General features: G+C 34.2%; 1 protein-coding gene across 21 annotated transcripts in view; it reads left to right on the top strand.

Moving 5' to 3' along the window:
* The window catches only part of LOC136837769 (IQ domain-containing protein E-like), a 143,427-nt gene extending 129,106 nt beyond the window's left edge, over positions 1 to 14,321 (top strand). For 13 of the 21 annotated variants that reach the window (XM_067103267.1, XM_067103285.1, XM_067103284.1 and 10 more), the window contains one exon: positions 7,998 to 14,321. In XM_067103267.1, the coding sequence (XP_066959368.1) occupies positions 7,998 to 8,198 (201 nt within the window). In that variant the 3' untranslated portion in view covers positions 8,199 to 14,321. Of the gene's footprint in view, positions 1 to 2,187; positions 2,311 to 3,380; positions 4,643 to 7,997 lie in introns of those variants that run through there. The other 8 variants (XM_067103294.1, XM_067103280.1, XM_067103262.1 and 5 more) reach the window with 5 other exon arrangements.
* The last annotated feature ends 646 nt before the right edge of the window (positions 14,322 to 14,967 follow it).

Raw genomic sequence — 14,967 nt, 5'->3', positions numbered from 1 at the left:
ACTTTAATAGCAGAAATGCCTCTAGAGTAAATGAATTGGGTTAGCTGTGTATTATAATGTTGGGTAGTTATGTGTTCTAGTGAGTAGTATGTAGCGAATAAAAATAACATGTAGCAGTCTAGTGGGATTATAAGGGTTTTGATGGATTCTTTGTACAAAAGAAAGCAGCATATCCTGCATTGGTATTACTGCCATTTCTCATCTCTTAAGTTATGCAGTATTTCTTAAAATTATATTGTTATGCCTGTAAGCATGAAAAAGGGGTAGGTGGGTGGGTGGTTGGAGAGTATTTTACTTGCCAGTATACACAAAGAGTGGAACTATTTATATATGGCATTATGAGGGGAAGGTTAGGGTTACAGTTATAGAAGAGAGAATAAAATAGGATTGAATAACAGGAGATATTACAAGTGTGTGAAATTAAATTCTGTAGGCTTTTTCCTCAAGGAAATTGAGAAAAATCAGTGAGCTAACTCATAAACTTGTAAAACCATTACAGTTAAAAGAAAAATGGAATGGAGCTCTAATTCTGTAAAGAAAAATGTTAACTTGTGGAACCCATCACTTATATATAGAAAAATGTTAACTTGTGGAACCCATCACTTATATAAGAGGTCTTAATCCCAGTTTAAATGATCCCAGTGACATGAATTCTGATAATTTGTACACAGAAGTGTGACTTATCACCCAACAGTTTGTAGTAACTATTCAGTTTGTATGTATTCGATTGATTTATATGATGAATACAGTACAATTTATTTCATTTTACAGAGCTCATATGAGTCTCAATCACAGTTTAGGTTGCAGTTCGTGCAATTGAGTCTTAGCTTTTGCAAAGGTCTGATGGATACCATTTTGAATGCCTCGGGACAGATTAGGTGGGGACCCAAGAGTCCAAGGTATTCTGGGGGGTTAGTGCCATCAGTGCACCTCATGCGGTGTACTGTAGGTATTACTAAAGGTTCTTTGCAGCATCCCTTCAGCCCCTAGCTGCAACCCTTTTCATTCCTTTTACTGTACCTCCATTCATGTTATCTTTCTTCCATCTCGCTCTCCACCCTCTCTTAACAAATATTTCATAGTGCAACTGTGAGGCTTTCCTCCTGTTGCACCTTTCAGACTTACGTACTGTCAGTTTCCTTTCCAGCACTGAATGGTCTCATAGGTAGCAGTGCTTGGCCTTTGGCCTAAACTCTATATTCAATTCATTTCAATCCAAGGTATTCTTATGGGGTACTGTAGGTAGTAGAAGACAGCTTGTATTTTGACTTTTTACAAAAAAGGCACAGATACAAGTGGCAGTGGTAGTTCTTGATGAGAAAGTGACAGAGAGAGAGAGGGGGAAGAGGAGCAGCATCTGAAGACCTTTGCCAGGGTGCTTATAGTTGTCTTCCTTTTTGGTATGGGTGGAAGGGAAGACACAATCATCAGACTGTTGTAAGTAAGGCAGCAGGGGGGGTGTGTCTGAACAAAAATTGTTGTTGGCTAATAAAAGAAAAACTTCTGGAGTAACTTTAATGAGGATCCTGAAGACAGCCACTATCCTTATGCCTGAACCACTTCTGTAGAAGGAGCTTCTCCCCTGAAGATAGTCCAGGTTGGCTGGTACTGGTAAAGGGATGTCTTTCAGCTAGGGAGGTTATAACAGCGTATCTGAAGGGACAGAGAATGAAAGAGGAAGCATAATAGTAATATTGATAGCCGCAAACACAGCAAAGGCAAGAGAGGCAGCATGAACTACCAGGACAGCAGGGAATAGTAACAGTAATAATAGCAACAGATGAAGCTATGGGCATCAGTTTAGGAATAGCAACAGCAACCACAGCAACAGGTAACATTGCTGCAAGAACACAGCAACAAGTAACATTGCTGCAAGAAAAGTGAAGGTAGTGGCCTAAGCAGGTAAAACTAGATTAGTGGACATCTTGGGAATAGTGGTAATGGGTGTATTAGGTGAAACAGGTCAGAAATCCTACAGGTAAGAATCAATTACTGTATTTGGAAAAAATAACCAGACATACAGGCAAAGTTGTGCTCCTGCAGCTGTGCAAAGGCTGAATCCAACAATGGTGTATTGGCACTGAAGCAGCAAAAAACTGATATAAAGGAAGTTGTACTAGTAAAGTAGGCATAACAGATGGGTAACTGCAGTCATCAGGCATTTAGCGGTCCCACACTCAATTACAGGTATAGCCAGTGTTGAGGAAATGATCCAGTCATCTGTCTTGTAGGGTATGGCAGGTTTTCAAGAGAGTGGATGAGTGGGCAGGCTGAGAAGTAGGCAGTAGCACTTCACCAGAGGAGTAGTGGGCCTTCACTGAGCCAAGAAAGGTTTAAAAATTCAATGCCTTTCAGGACGGCAAAGATGCTGAAGCAGATGAGGCTACGCTTTGAGTTGAACACATGCCCTTCCTTGTCTGATTTGGCATCCTGATGTTGTAACAAGCCCATTGATTGGCAGACCACATCACAGGTGATATCAGAAGAGCAGACATGAAAATATGGCAGACCCTACATGGCTAACCTTGACAAACTTGTCTTTACTCTCTCTTAGGTGCTGTAATTTTTCTTTGTACAAGATATTAGAATTCACATGTTTTGGAACATTTGGACTACAGATAAGAGCTCTATATGATTGATGTGTTTTGTTATGGATAGTTAAGTGAAATATGAATTAAATTCAACTATTAAAACCTTTGATTTTCATATTCACAAAAATTGGTTTGATTTTTAGAGCTTCTGAACTAATTCAGCTTCTTTAGAATGACTGGACAGTGGATTATCACAGGATGACAGTGATGAACTAGCTAAAATCTGTGGTTGCTAATTGTGCTGCATTTGACTCGGCAAGATTATTTTGCTCAGCACAGTGGGGCATGCATCAGTAAAATAGCCACTCATTCTTTAGAGAAAGCATTTTTTTATCATGCCTGATATTACACCAGAACTCTCGAGACCCAATATGCACATATCAAAAACCATATGATTCAGATTTCCAAAAACTAATACTTCTTAAGATAATAATGCACATGCTGAAAATTGAGTGGATTGGTGATTTTTTAAAATTTAATATATCCAAACAGAATTCAATTGCTATTGAGCCTTTTATCTCCTTAAACATAAAATCTCAATTAGAAGAATGAACAAAACACTGAAGGAATCATACCCCTAACAGCTTTTAACAACAGCCAGTAAAATATCTTTGAAATAACTTGGCACAGAACAGCAAAGTAAACCTATTTTCAAATGTACATTACATTAAGTTAAACTGTTGTACAGTATTTGTTAATATTCCTTAAATTAGCTCCAGAGATGCTTTTATTGGCCTCTGGTGGAATTAGTGATTTGGTAATTTAAGTTTTTTAATCTGTACTTCACAGAGTTCTGCATGAATGAAAGTCACTGTTGAGGGTTGTAGTGCATGCACAGCCAAAAAAATTCTACTTCAAGAGTGAATATGATTTATGAAGACTATACAAGGTAAAACTCATAGAAGAACTTGATTTATGAAGACTATACAAGGTAAAACATATAGCAGGAGAAGTAACCATATTGTAATTAAAAACAAAGTTCTTATTGGTAAAGTTTAAGGCTGTAAAAGTCAGTGCATCGTTTAAGGTGTTGAAATAACACAAAATATATTTTTGATTGTTTTCATGTAAAGTAAAGTATTATCTTAAAACAGCGGAGCCAGATTGGTCATTAAGAGAAAAGGATGGACTGTATTCATGCGGTTAGCAGCCCTGCAGGTGATATTTACTTTTCAGGAAGCCTGTTTTTTTACTTATAAATAGTAATTCTGGGAGAAAAGTAGTATTTTTTATGGTGAAGAACCAAAGACTGTCAAATCAAGTTCTGTGACTACAAGTTGTCTAATACATCAATGTGTGTGAGTAGGTGTGTACGTATTGATTTACAGTATGTCTAAAGCACTCTTCACACACTGCTGTCAGAGTTAGATGAGCACAGGATAATGTTCTATTGAAGATGTCAGTAATTATTTGATATAAAACTGTGAAAAGCAGGTATTGTTTATTGATAATGAATAATGAAATGACAGTTCAGGAACATGGATGATATTTTAGAAGGATATCTCAATGTAGCGGGGATAAATTCAAATAACTGGCAACCCTTTGGTGAGAAAGGCATTGGTTATGTGGGATTTTACTGTAATAATAATGGGGATATTTGAACAAATGCTAGTAATATTACAGTACAGTATTATGGATTTTGGCTAGTTACAAGTACTGGTAGTGTATGTCATCTGGGTAAACACTAGCCTACCAGATTTTTTGGAAAAAAGGGGGTTCTTATATGCCATCAGATACATTATGTTTGAAAGAATTTTTTTCAAGAAAATTATGACTCACTGCAATCAAGTTGATGAAGGACATTATAAGCTCTATTTCAAAGCCTCTTCTATCCTGTTAGTGAGAACTATAAGATATAAAATATTGTTTGCCACTTTCTATTTCTGCAACATTCACGGTAAGATGAAGCCTTGCCCCCATTCTTCGTTCTTTTTCCTGAGTTGCAAACCATGATTATAAATACTAATGTGAAAACAGTTTATTGAATACCATTAATTTGTTGCTAATTATTGCATTGTATGAAAGTTCAGTACATAAATTTTGTGCAGCAAGCATGATTCCTTTTGTTTACATTTTCTTTTGAAAATGTTGAAATATCAAATTAGCATGTTGAGATAATTATAGTAAAATATGCTTTAGTGGGACAGGGTTTTGTATAGAGAAATTAGAATTGAAAACAACCTTATTTTTAAGGGTCATTATTTAATACATCTTTATCCTGATAATTTACTACAAAGAGAAATTTGGTATCTCAAATTTTTTTTTTCATAACAAGCCCATCACTCAAATAATTGGCCTAAACTTGTGTTGGATTAATCGTAGACACTCCTGAATAGCAATTTAAAGGAATTTGTCTGCTGGTTAGTTGGCAGAGCAGTACATGAGCACACCTTTGGAGCTTCATTCCCATCTAGGTAACAGCCTTACTTTGCTTGTGTAGTCTGGGAATGTGGTTACAAGCTCAGCAGGGCTTGGAGAGGGAACAAGCAGTATGAGTGATGGTTTGCATAACGAAAGTACAGTAGTCTTGTTATAAAAAAATTTCATCACAGACGTATCACTTGTAAATGTTCTCAGGTTGGTATTTTTAGGGAGGCTTGAGCTGCTGCAGAAAAAATATCTGAACAGCTGATGAGAAGAAAGTCTTATTGAGTGATCATGGGGTTGAGATTAGCAAAGAAAGCATTTCTCTGAAAGTTGGAGTCATTTCTTTAGGAGTCAAAATACTCCGTATGTTATAAAATAAGGGGTGAACAACTGTGTAGGTCATAGAGATGTTAACTGGATGTAGTAGATGACTAATCACCCAGTGCAGTGGATGCTAATCCTGACATTTTCCTAACTTGAAGGCCAACAAATGTGGCAATACAAGAGCATAACCTAATAAAAGCAAGCGCTTGCTCACCTGAATTTGTACTGGGCCACTTTTGTAACCATTTTCAAAAGATCCGTTAAGTCTGAATCAAACATGCTAAGGCCTATGGGTGTGCCCCCCTCCCCAGAAAGCACAAAGACTAAAGTCTTTGCACGGTCTATCACAGAGTTTTGCTCTGTGATAAATTTCCTTCATAAAATCTTTTAACTGTTTTGCTGTGCAGGACTGATCTTTAATAAGAGGTCTCCCCCTAATTGATAATGCATTTCCCTTATCACTGTAAGGAACTTTTGTCTGTATTATAGTTACATGTGCCAACATTTGATTTACAACTTAAAGGATAATCTCAGGACAAAGGCTAGACCTTCAGTAACCATCAAAATGCCAAGAAGGGAGGGTGTATCTCTCAGTGGCAAAGTAGTACAGAGACATGAACTGTCAGATAGTTCTGATGGTGATAATAGTGAGTGTGGTGATATTTATCATATCGTAGTTATAGACAAACTTACCTTCAGATCATTTTTGACAAGGTTTTATCTTATCAGAGATGATGAATCAGAAGAAATGACAGAGGGGGAAGCAGATTTGTCAAGCACCAGAATTGGTGTGTGTTAGTGAATAAAGAAAACGTGATACATTTCATGAATGGAAGACCATTGAAGATTCAGTTTGTAAAAATTGGTTCTTTGAAACTTTTATTTGTAAAAATTGGTTCTTTGAAACTTTTATTGGAGATAATAAATTCACATTAATTCAATATTTGAATAATTACAAAAGTATCATTTGAATATTCTAGCACTCTACTATAATAAAACATTATAACAACATAATAGGACAATATAATACTATAAAAATAATGAATACAACAAACTATCAAATTACAAATATAAAGGGGAGAAAATTGGTCAGTTACACGATAGCAGGACACTGATCTTGTCACTAGTGGCAATAACAGGCTCGCAGCAAAAGGGTTAAAATGACATAGTAGTGGGAGCATAAATCTATGGTAGCACAAGGACATATTGAATTTGCTAACTTCACCAATAGCATCATTCTCTGTCTGTGAAACCTAAGCCAAGGTTATAATGAAAGGTCCGCTGTTGGTCCAATCTGGTAATGCTGCCTCTATCATTTATACCAGTGTTCATTTGATATTGTCTCTGAATGCATGGAAATATCAGTGTCTGCTAGTTGTGTAATGACTGTCATGCCATTTTTGAACACTGGCAACAGAGCCTTCATAGCAGGAAATAACAGGAATAAAAGCCAACAATGATGTACAAGGTTACAGTTCACTCTATAGTTTGGTCTTGAATGACAAAATCTTGGGATTTCAATGAGCATAAGAGCTCTGGTTGGGATTTCAATGAGCATAAGAGCTCTGGTTTATGGAAAAAGTTGATGACCACTGCCCACTTTTAGTGAAGTCAGCTGAAACCAAATCCTCACTCATCATTAATATCCAAGTTAGGCCTTTTGTTTTATCTGCTGGTAAAATCAGTCACTAAGGTAGTTGTATATGCGGTCTGAGCAGCAAGCAAACCAGGCAATGCGTAGGTGAACAAGGCAATGAGCTGAACTGGCAAAGAGCGGGGAGGTCGAGCATCAGTCCATGCAGACAAAGAATGGGCAGTGGGCTGAGCAAATGATCAGTGCGCAAGTTTTGCAGCAGTTAAAATGGGCAAAGAGCAGGTGCTCTACAGAGCTGATAAAGTGGGAACAAGCAGAGTGTGCATGTAGCTGATAGGCTGGGCAACATGAAAAGCAGGAGAAAAGCAAGCAGGTACCTTACTGTCTAGGCAGAGGTAAAGTAGGAAGCACCAAGTGGGAAAACCTAGCTAATTTGGCAGATAAACATGGAACAGCTGGGCCTGGACTGGGCTGCATGGCCTCTGCTATCACATGATGATGAACATCTGTGAGAATCTATTCCAGTGATCTATTGTGTCTGTCACAGGAATTGGGCCTGTGTCCATTGCTGAGTTTAGGCTGCCTCTCCTGATACTCCAGCAGGAGCTAGACACCAAGAAAACAGGTGACAAACTAGGAACACATTGCTATTTGCCCAAATGAAATCAGGCTGAAGAATGACCTCTGTAGGGGATCCCCAGTTAAAGGCGCTAGTGATGACAATCTTAGGTGAAGTCTGGGCAGACCCATGCACCCGAAGAAGATCTGTGGGCATAAGCATTTGGGTTAAAGGTGTAACATTTTTTACAAATGCTTTGTAACATAGACAGCTCACTGACTCTGGGCATGTCTTCAGCAGCAGTAAGTCCATCACAGTATGACACAAGGAATTGCAAAGATTAAGATCACTGCATCCCAAGAAACTGTGATGATTACCTAATGGGAATGTTAAAACACTTTTAAAGTGCTAAAGTACTGTACATGGAAATGGTGTCTTATGATGAAGCCACCACAAGTGTAGGACAAATGCACGAGTGGTAGGTTTTAGATGAAATAAATGACTTTTTTAATCAGATGGTTAAATACTTTTCCATTATTTCTTTTATGATAATAACTTTTAGGGTACCCCACGGGAAGATGAAAATACTCGAGAAGCACCTGATGGTGAAGAGTCAGCAAAGGCAGCATCAAAACGTTCACAAAATATGGTGCGTCAGGGGACATTTAATGTTCATAACCAAGAGACAGTGGCTACTATTCATGCAACTCTTGATGCACACCTCACAAGGGTAAACAAAGTGCATCAATTCAACACAAATTAATGCAGTATTATCAGTATATAGTGTTGCATGTTAGAAATCACTTACTGGAAAGTTCATTGCTCAAGACCTTAGGTACAGGCATTATTAACCTTATTGTTGAAAGATGCACAAAGCTTTTAGTTTCACAGAGTTATGCACACTGCTTGAGTATGCCTTGTTTAAATACTTCAAGTATGAGCAATTGATTGTAGTGTAAAATTGTTATATAGAACTGATGTTACATAGAAAAGTTGGTCAGTGGCAAGTTGAAAAGTTTTCATTGTTTTCCTAAATATCTTATATGTAGTCAAAAGTTTGATTATGTTAAATGAGCTGGTCACACTGTCCCCCTTCAGATTTTGTAAATAAAATAAATTGTGCCTTAATTACATACATTTCCCCAGAATTTGAGCATTAAATCATGAAAAACAGTATGGCTAAATGAGTTTGAGTTCAGCAAAATATATTTTGCTATGAATAGTTTTATTTGAAGGTCTTTATGTACTGTATGTACATGTGAAGAGCCACATTTAGATAGGCTGTGTGAAGGTATTTTACCATCATAAATATCAATTCTTATCTTTTATAATAAAACTTTTTTAAATGGCATGTCTTCTGGTTTGCTGCAACTTAAATAAGTGGAATGTTCTGAAATTTAAAATTGTTTCATGGAACACCTGTGAAATGTTTAGGAATTCATCTAGGAGTCAGTGTTTCATGGAACACTTGTGAAATGTTTAGGAATGCATCTAGGAGTCAATTAATTTTTCCAGCATTGGCTACCAAACCATTTGATTGTATGTTGGGAAGTTGTAGCTTTATAAAATTATAATTAAGAAGTTGGGAAAGCCACAAAAATTTTAGATGAATCATACTGTAAAAGTGACAGGGGATGGTTATGAATATATTAAAAATAGCACAGTAAAAATTTTTTTACAAGTATCTTCCTTCTTACTATATATATAAATATTCAATGTTCCTCATCATTTTGTGTTAAAACGTAGAATTTAGGAAGTTCTAAAGGGAAAATCAGGTTTACTTTTAAGTAAAGCAACCATTTTATTTTTGAAGGAGTAATACTGATAACTTTTCATGAGCCCCTGCTACAATCTTTTGAGAAAGAATAACATTAGACAGTGGCAAATATAGTCTTGCTTTTGCATCTTTGTACTATTTTTTGGTTACTTCAATACACTGTATTTTGTATCTAAACATTTGTATTGTATAGAGTAATATTTCTACAAGATTTATATAAGTTTTTGCAAGTAGAATATTTAAATAAACAATGTTTTGAAGTTAGGAAATAAACAGTGTAAGTACTCTTTTAAGCAACTGTAATTTGGCACAATTTGCTTTTCAAGTAATTGAATAATAGCTTGCTAATGCTCATATTGCCTTACCACTGCAGCTATACTAAGAGCCTATAACTGTGATTACAAGCATTAGTCAAGTTATTAGACATTTCAAAGGAATAGTACCTGTCTTTTTATGAGCTGCATTTAGGATACTGTACTGTATAGTTAGCAATTCAGCAAAATGTAGAGGATACAATTTTTTTTTAAAGCTAATTACCTTTGATACTCCTTCCACAGTTTGAATAAACCTTGGAATAAGTCCTGTTGATACTGGAAAAATTGAGTAGGTATAATTGTTATTTTTTTCCCTACACCCAATGTTTTATGTTTATTTTCACAGTAAAAGACTTGGCCTGGTACCTCATTAAGGTGGAGGAAGGAAGGGAAGTCTTATAATGTAAGTCTTGAAATAGGTTTTTAATCTACTTCCAAAAAATCATGAGGGTATAAGTAATTTGGCTTTATTTATCTTGTTAAATGTATACTTTCCCAAGTAGATTGCACTTAAAAAGTAAAAAAATCACATTAGCACTTATTTAATGTTTTCTGTTTTGTACGTTTGGTACCCTTATTTTTTTTTACTGCTGATGACTGTTGGAGTAGGTTATGTAAAATCTCATTTAACTGCTAAAAGTTTTCTGAAAGGAAATGATAATTGCTAATTACTAAAGTGAGAGTAATAAAATTGAAAATACTTTACATACTAAGATTATCAAGGCAAGACTAAATTTTCTATATGATAAATGATAACCTTATGTTTCATACACTAACTTATGAATTATAACTATTCAGTACATAAGTGCTTCATATATATATAATTACCTGTTCTTTGATATGTGGGTGTTAATAGTTAATGATCCAAGAACATGATGGGGAGGATATGTTTAATGGTGTTTCAGATGCAAGGAACAAGCAGACTAACTACTTAAGAATTAATAACTAAGGTTGTTCTCATATTATTGGGATAAGTCCCAAAGCAGATTACTGAAGTATGCAGAATAATGAGGTTTTGCTATATCAAATTTAGTACAATGGAATTATGAATTGCTAATAGTCTTCCAAATATTTCATACCTCAAACAGATCTAGAGCAGCTAATGAGTGGTTTTGCAACAGAAGTAGTTAAAATGTGATGGTCTCATGTAAATGTTGTAAATTACTTTAATCTTTTTCTAGATTTTAGAATTTAAATGGACTAATACAGGAACACTGATATGTTTGTGTTACAATATAAATTTGTAGACCAGATGAAAAAAGGTTACAAGTTAATGTAAAGAAAAATTGATTATAATTAAAAACTAACTACTGTCTTGTACACTTATTCATAAAACATACACTTATTCATAAAACAATGTAGAAACTAAGCACTCTTTTCTTTCGTGGATCTCTCCAGGTTGACTTTAAGAATATTGTCATTGATTTTCCAAGTGAAAATTAAATGAATAATTACAGATATGGCAACCAATAACCCTTTTGCTGTAGAATGTAAGTCTCCTGGGCTTTTACACTACCCTTTTCTTGCTCTGTATGAACAGTAGTGTCGTGGAAGCCACTAGAAACACATACTACCATTATTATTTCAGTATGTGTAGAAAGATTAAAGAAGTTATTTTTTCATTTATAAAATTAAGGAATGTAGCTAAAAATGCACCATAAATAATAAATATTTAAATTAAACACTAGTTAGAGTGTTATTTAAAAGCTTTCATAACTATAACCTAATTTTGGTCATATTTGAGGAATTATGGATATTCATGGAGAAATTATGGCAAAAGAGGTTTAGGAGGGAACCAAGACAGCACCCATCACTTGGAAACTGTAACTGACTGTAACTAGATGGAAACTGTAACTGTCAGATGTATCAATCATAGATGATGAAAGTAACCAGTTTTTATGGTACTGCTGTAGAAACCAGTTCAACTGCACATCTGGTATACAGTATGAGATTTTATAACATTTAGAATCTATTTTAAATGATTTTGCTTTAAACTGTAAAATTTAAGGGATATGTATAGAAAATCTAGATTAGCATTTTGTTATACATTTTGTTTGTAGAGCCGTGTAATTTTTAATAGTATGCAAATTTTAGAAGCAGTAGAGTATGCATACTTATATTGATAGTTTTTATATTTTGTATAAGTATCTTTAACCGTAATTCACGCACAAAATTACAGTAGTTAATGTATATTGAATTGTTGGACTTAAGGTACAAATGCAGTTTAGAAAAGTTTTGTATGATCTGCCTTATAAGTAAGTGGTGTAATACTAAGTACAATCATCACAAATTTTCATGGTATTTCTTTTACGGGAAATCCAAATTTCTGTAGTAACATTTAAATTCTGAATTTATATCCAAGATTTCTCTTTCAAAATATGTCATTAGTCATACTTTCTGAGAGAAATATTACTAAGAGACTTGATATTTTTAGTAAGATTTCTTGATTTGTAGTTGATACAAGGAAACAACTAGTATCTTATTATTGTGCAATGTGTCCAGTAACTAAATTTTGACATGATTTTTTTACATCTATTGCATAACTGTGTTGAAGATAAATTCTTACATGAAAATGGTGAAAGATATAGTGAAAATGTTTGTTCTTTCTGAGATATGCAAGTCTAGCTTGATACAAATACTAATTTTCTTAATTCTTTCAGTTCTTGATAGATTTAACATATGCAGTACAGTTGTTGTTTAGGTTGTTATTCCTTCTCTATTGAATAATAACAAATGTTGGTGTAAAAGAGGTCATGTTAATGGTAGCTGTCACACACATTTGTGATCAACTGATTTAGAGTGAGAGTAGTTTGTGTTAATAATATAACCAGGAAAAGGGTATAATTTTCAGCCCTCTATATATGATGCTGCTGCCTTAGAATCAATTTTATCTCTTGTATCTAATATGAAGGAAACTGCTGGCTGTTTGGCAGTTCTACATGTTTGCTTCTTATTTTGAAGGTCTTTTAAATATTTGAATGTGAAGTGTCATTTTCTGCTACTAACATAATTGTGAAAGCTCCAGTTTTAAAATTTTTATTGTGTTTTAGGCTTTTTATGGTCAGTGTCATATCACTGTTTTATAGCACAAATAGATGTCATTATTAAATGCTTTAGAAGCTGTAGGTTTCAGGTGTAGTCAAGATGCTAAGTTGATGTAATCTCCTGTATATTTTACAGTGATGATCAAGTTATGGGAAAAGTTTGGGTTTTCAGTTTGGCACTTGGAAATGAGTTTTTATTGTTTTTATAAATTTAGCAATCTGATTTAGTTGGGATTCTCTCAATCATTTATGAGGCAGTGCAGTTTACCTTCACTTTGTTTAAAGAGAATATATAATTTGGATAAGGTGGTATGCCGTAGTTGAATATTTTTAGCTAACTTTGGAACGCTGGTTTGAAACCGTAGGTTTCATTGAATCTTTTTCAGTGTACTATTTTCATGATAATCCCTAATCTTTCAAATTGAGTGCATGACAGTAGATTTGCTGTACTGTACGGTGACAAGCTACTTTCCCTAAAGTATCTTAGGTGCTCTGATTTTTTTTTTTTTTTTTTTTTGGTATTTCAAGAATATTAGTAGTGAGGTCACACAACCGTTAATATGATGGAGTAAAAAAAGAATTTATGAATGTTTAATTAGCAATTTTGGTTTTATTTAAAAATAATTAATTAAATGCAGCTTCAGTTATTTTTATAACTATTCTCACTTCTTCAATATAAAATGTTCTGATACTGATAGTGTTCGTATTACCTGCTTAAAGGCTTAATTAAGGATTAGCACTCGTTTGTCATAATTTGCAGCCTGAAATAAAAATAATTACAAATAATTACTGACATTGTGGTTTGGTGCCAATGTTTTGAGGTTTTATTTTTTATACTTGAAATGTATTGCATTATTAATGCCTTTCTTTCCATCATGTTTGCATGCATGATGATTTATACTCATCCACATTATCAGTATCAGTGCTTTTTGTCCTGTGATTTAAGCAAAAAATAGCTTGTTCCATATATTTGCTTTGACTGCATTCTATATAGTCCAAAAAATTGTATGAAGTAAAAGTTAATTTACCACAATACAGTTTATTTGGGGTTATGTACAGATTTTTCATATACTACAACAAATATCTAAAACCTCTTGAAATAATTCTTTGAGAGAGATTACTTTTATTCTGATACAATACTTTGTAAATGAATACATCATCAGAGTTGTCAGGATATTTGTCGAAGCCTTATGTTTTGTGGTTGTATTTGTTTTCTGTGGAGGATATTTTGATCTTGTATTTTGTAGCTTTGGTTTTAATTTGCATCTTTCAATATAGTTTTAAGATATTGCATCAGTTGTGAATTATTACAGTAATGAAGCATTACTGAATAACTGCTTTTGGAGATATCACTCAGCATAACATGACAGTTCAGATGCTCATTACATGGTTTTTTACATTTGTACGATTTGCTATTAATGTAAGTTTAGCAGTTACTGTAATTTTGTTGCTCAAGTCACCCTGTCTTAATTTTGTTATTGTTTTGTATTTGTAAAACATGCTGTGATGGATTTCCCTATTTACTGCTGGAATTATGTGGTATCACTTGGAATTTTTTATGCATTCTGTATATATTCATGTAAACAGTTTTGAGAAGCTTTGTTACTGAAAGAGTTGTCCATTCTAAGCTCCAAGACATAGTTTTCATGAATATTGTTGTTCTTTAGTTTGCTTATGGTATATTGTTTTATAACCAAAGTGCTAAGCTTTACTTGTTTAATAACATGATACAATAAAAAATGTGAAATTTATAGTGTTGATTCATTAACACAGGCTGAAGAACATGTCATTAAAAATGAAAGTTGCCTTTGATGAAATACAAGAGTACTACATATTTAAATCTTCGTATAGTAATGTTAACAAACCAAGATAACTATAAGGAATGTCCTGTAGCTGGTATCCTCATGTTTTACCAAGTTCAGTGACACTACTAACTGTTTCATTCTTTTGACTCTTTTTCTCTTGCAATCTATGAATACTGCCTAAATAGTATGCTGTAGTACTCAGTATTAGACTTAACTGCCATTCACCAAATCACCTGTTAGCTGTTTCCGATTGATGTACTTTATGGTAAGTTCATGGATTGTTTTCAGTTTCCTATGGAGTGATTAATGCCCAGATCAGAACCCTGTTGGAAATGATTTGTATTGACAATTTTTTTTAAAAAGACTATTATGTTATATGTACAATGAACACATGACTATTTACAGAGCTAAACATCCACTTAGGTGGTAGGCCTCTAAAACATACAAGGAAATATAATGCATAAATAAAAAATTACTAGTTAGCTAATCAATCCATGAAAAATTACTAGAGAGCTGGGCATAGCAATTCATGTTCATACTTAGGTCATAAAGGATGACATAATCCAGATATCAGTTCAATAGCCTATCATAT

The sequence above is a fragment of the Macrobrachium rosenbergii genome, chromosome 1 (genome assembly GCF_040412425.1).
Source record: "Macrobrachium rosenbergii isolate ZJJX-2024 chromosome 1, ASM4041242v1, whole genome shotgun sequence".
Taxonomy (NCBI): Eukaryota; Metazoa; Arthropoda; class Malacostraca; order Decapoda; family Palaemonidae; genus Macrobrachium; species Macrobrachium rosenbergii.
This window is presented reverse-complemented; position numbering and strand designations above follow the sequence as displayed.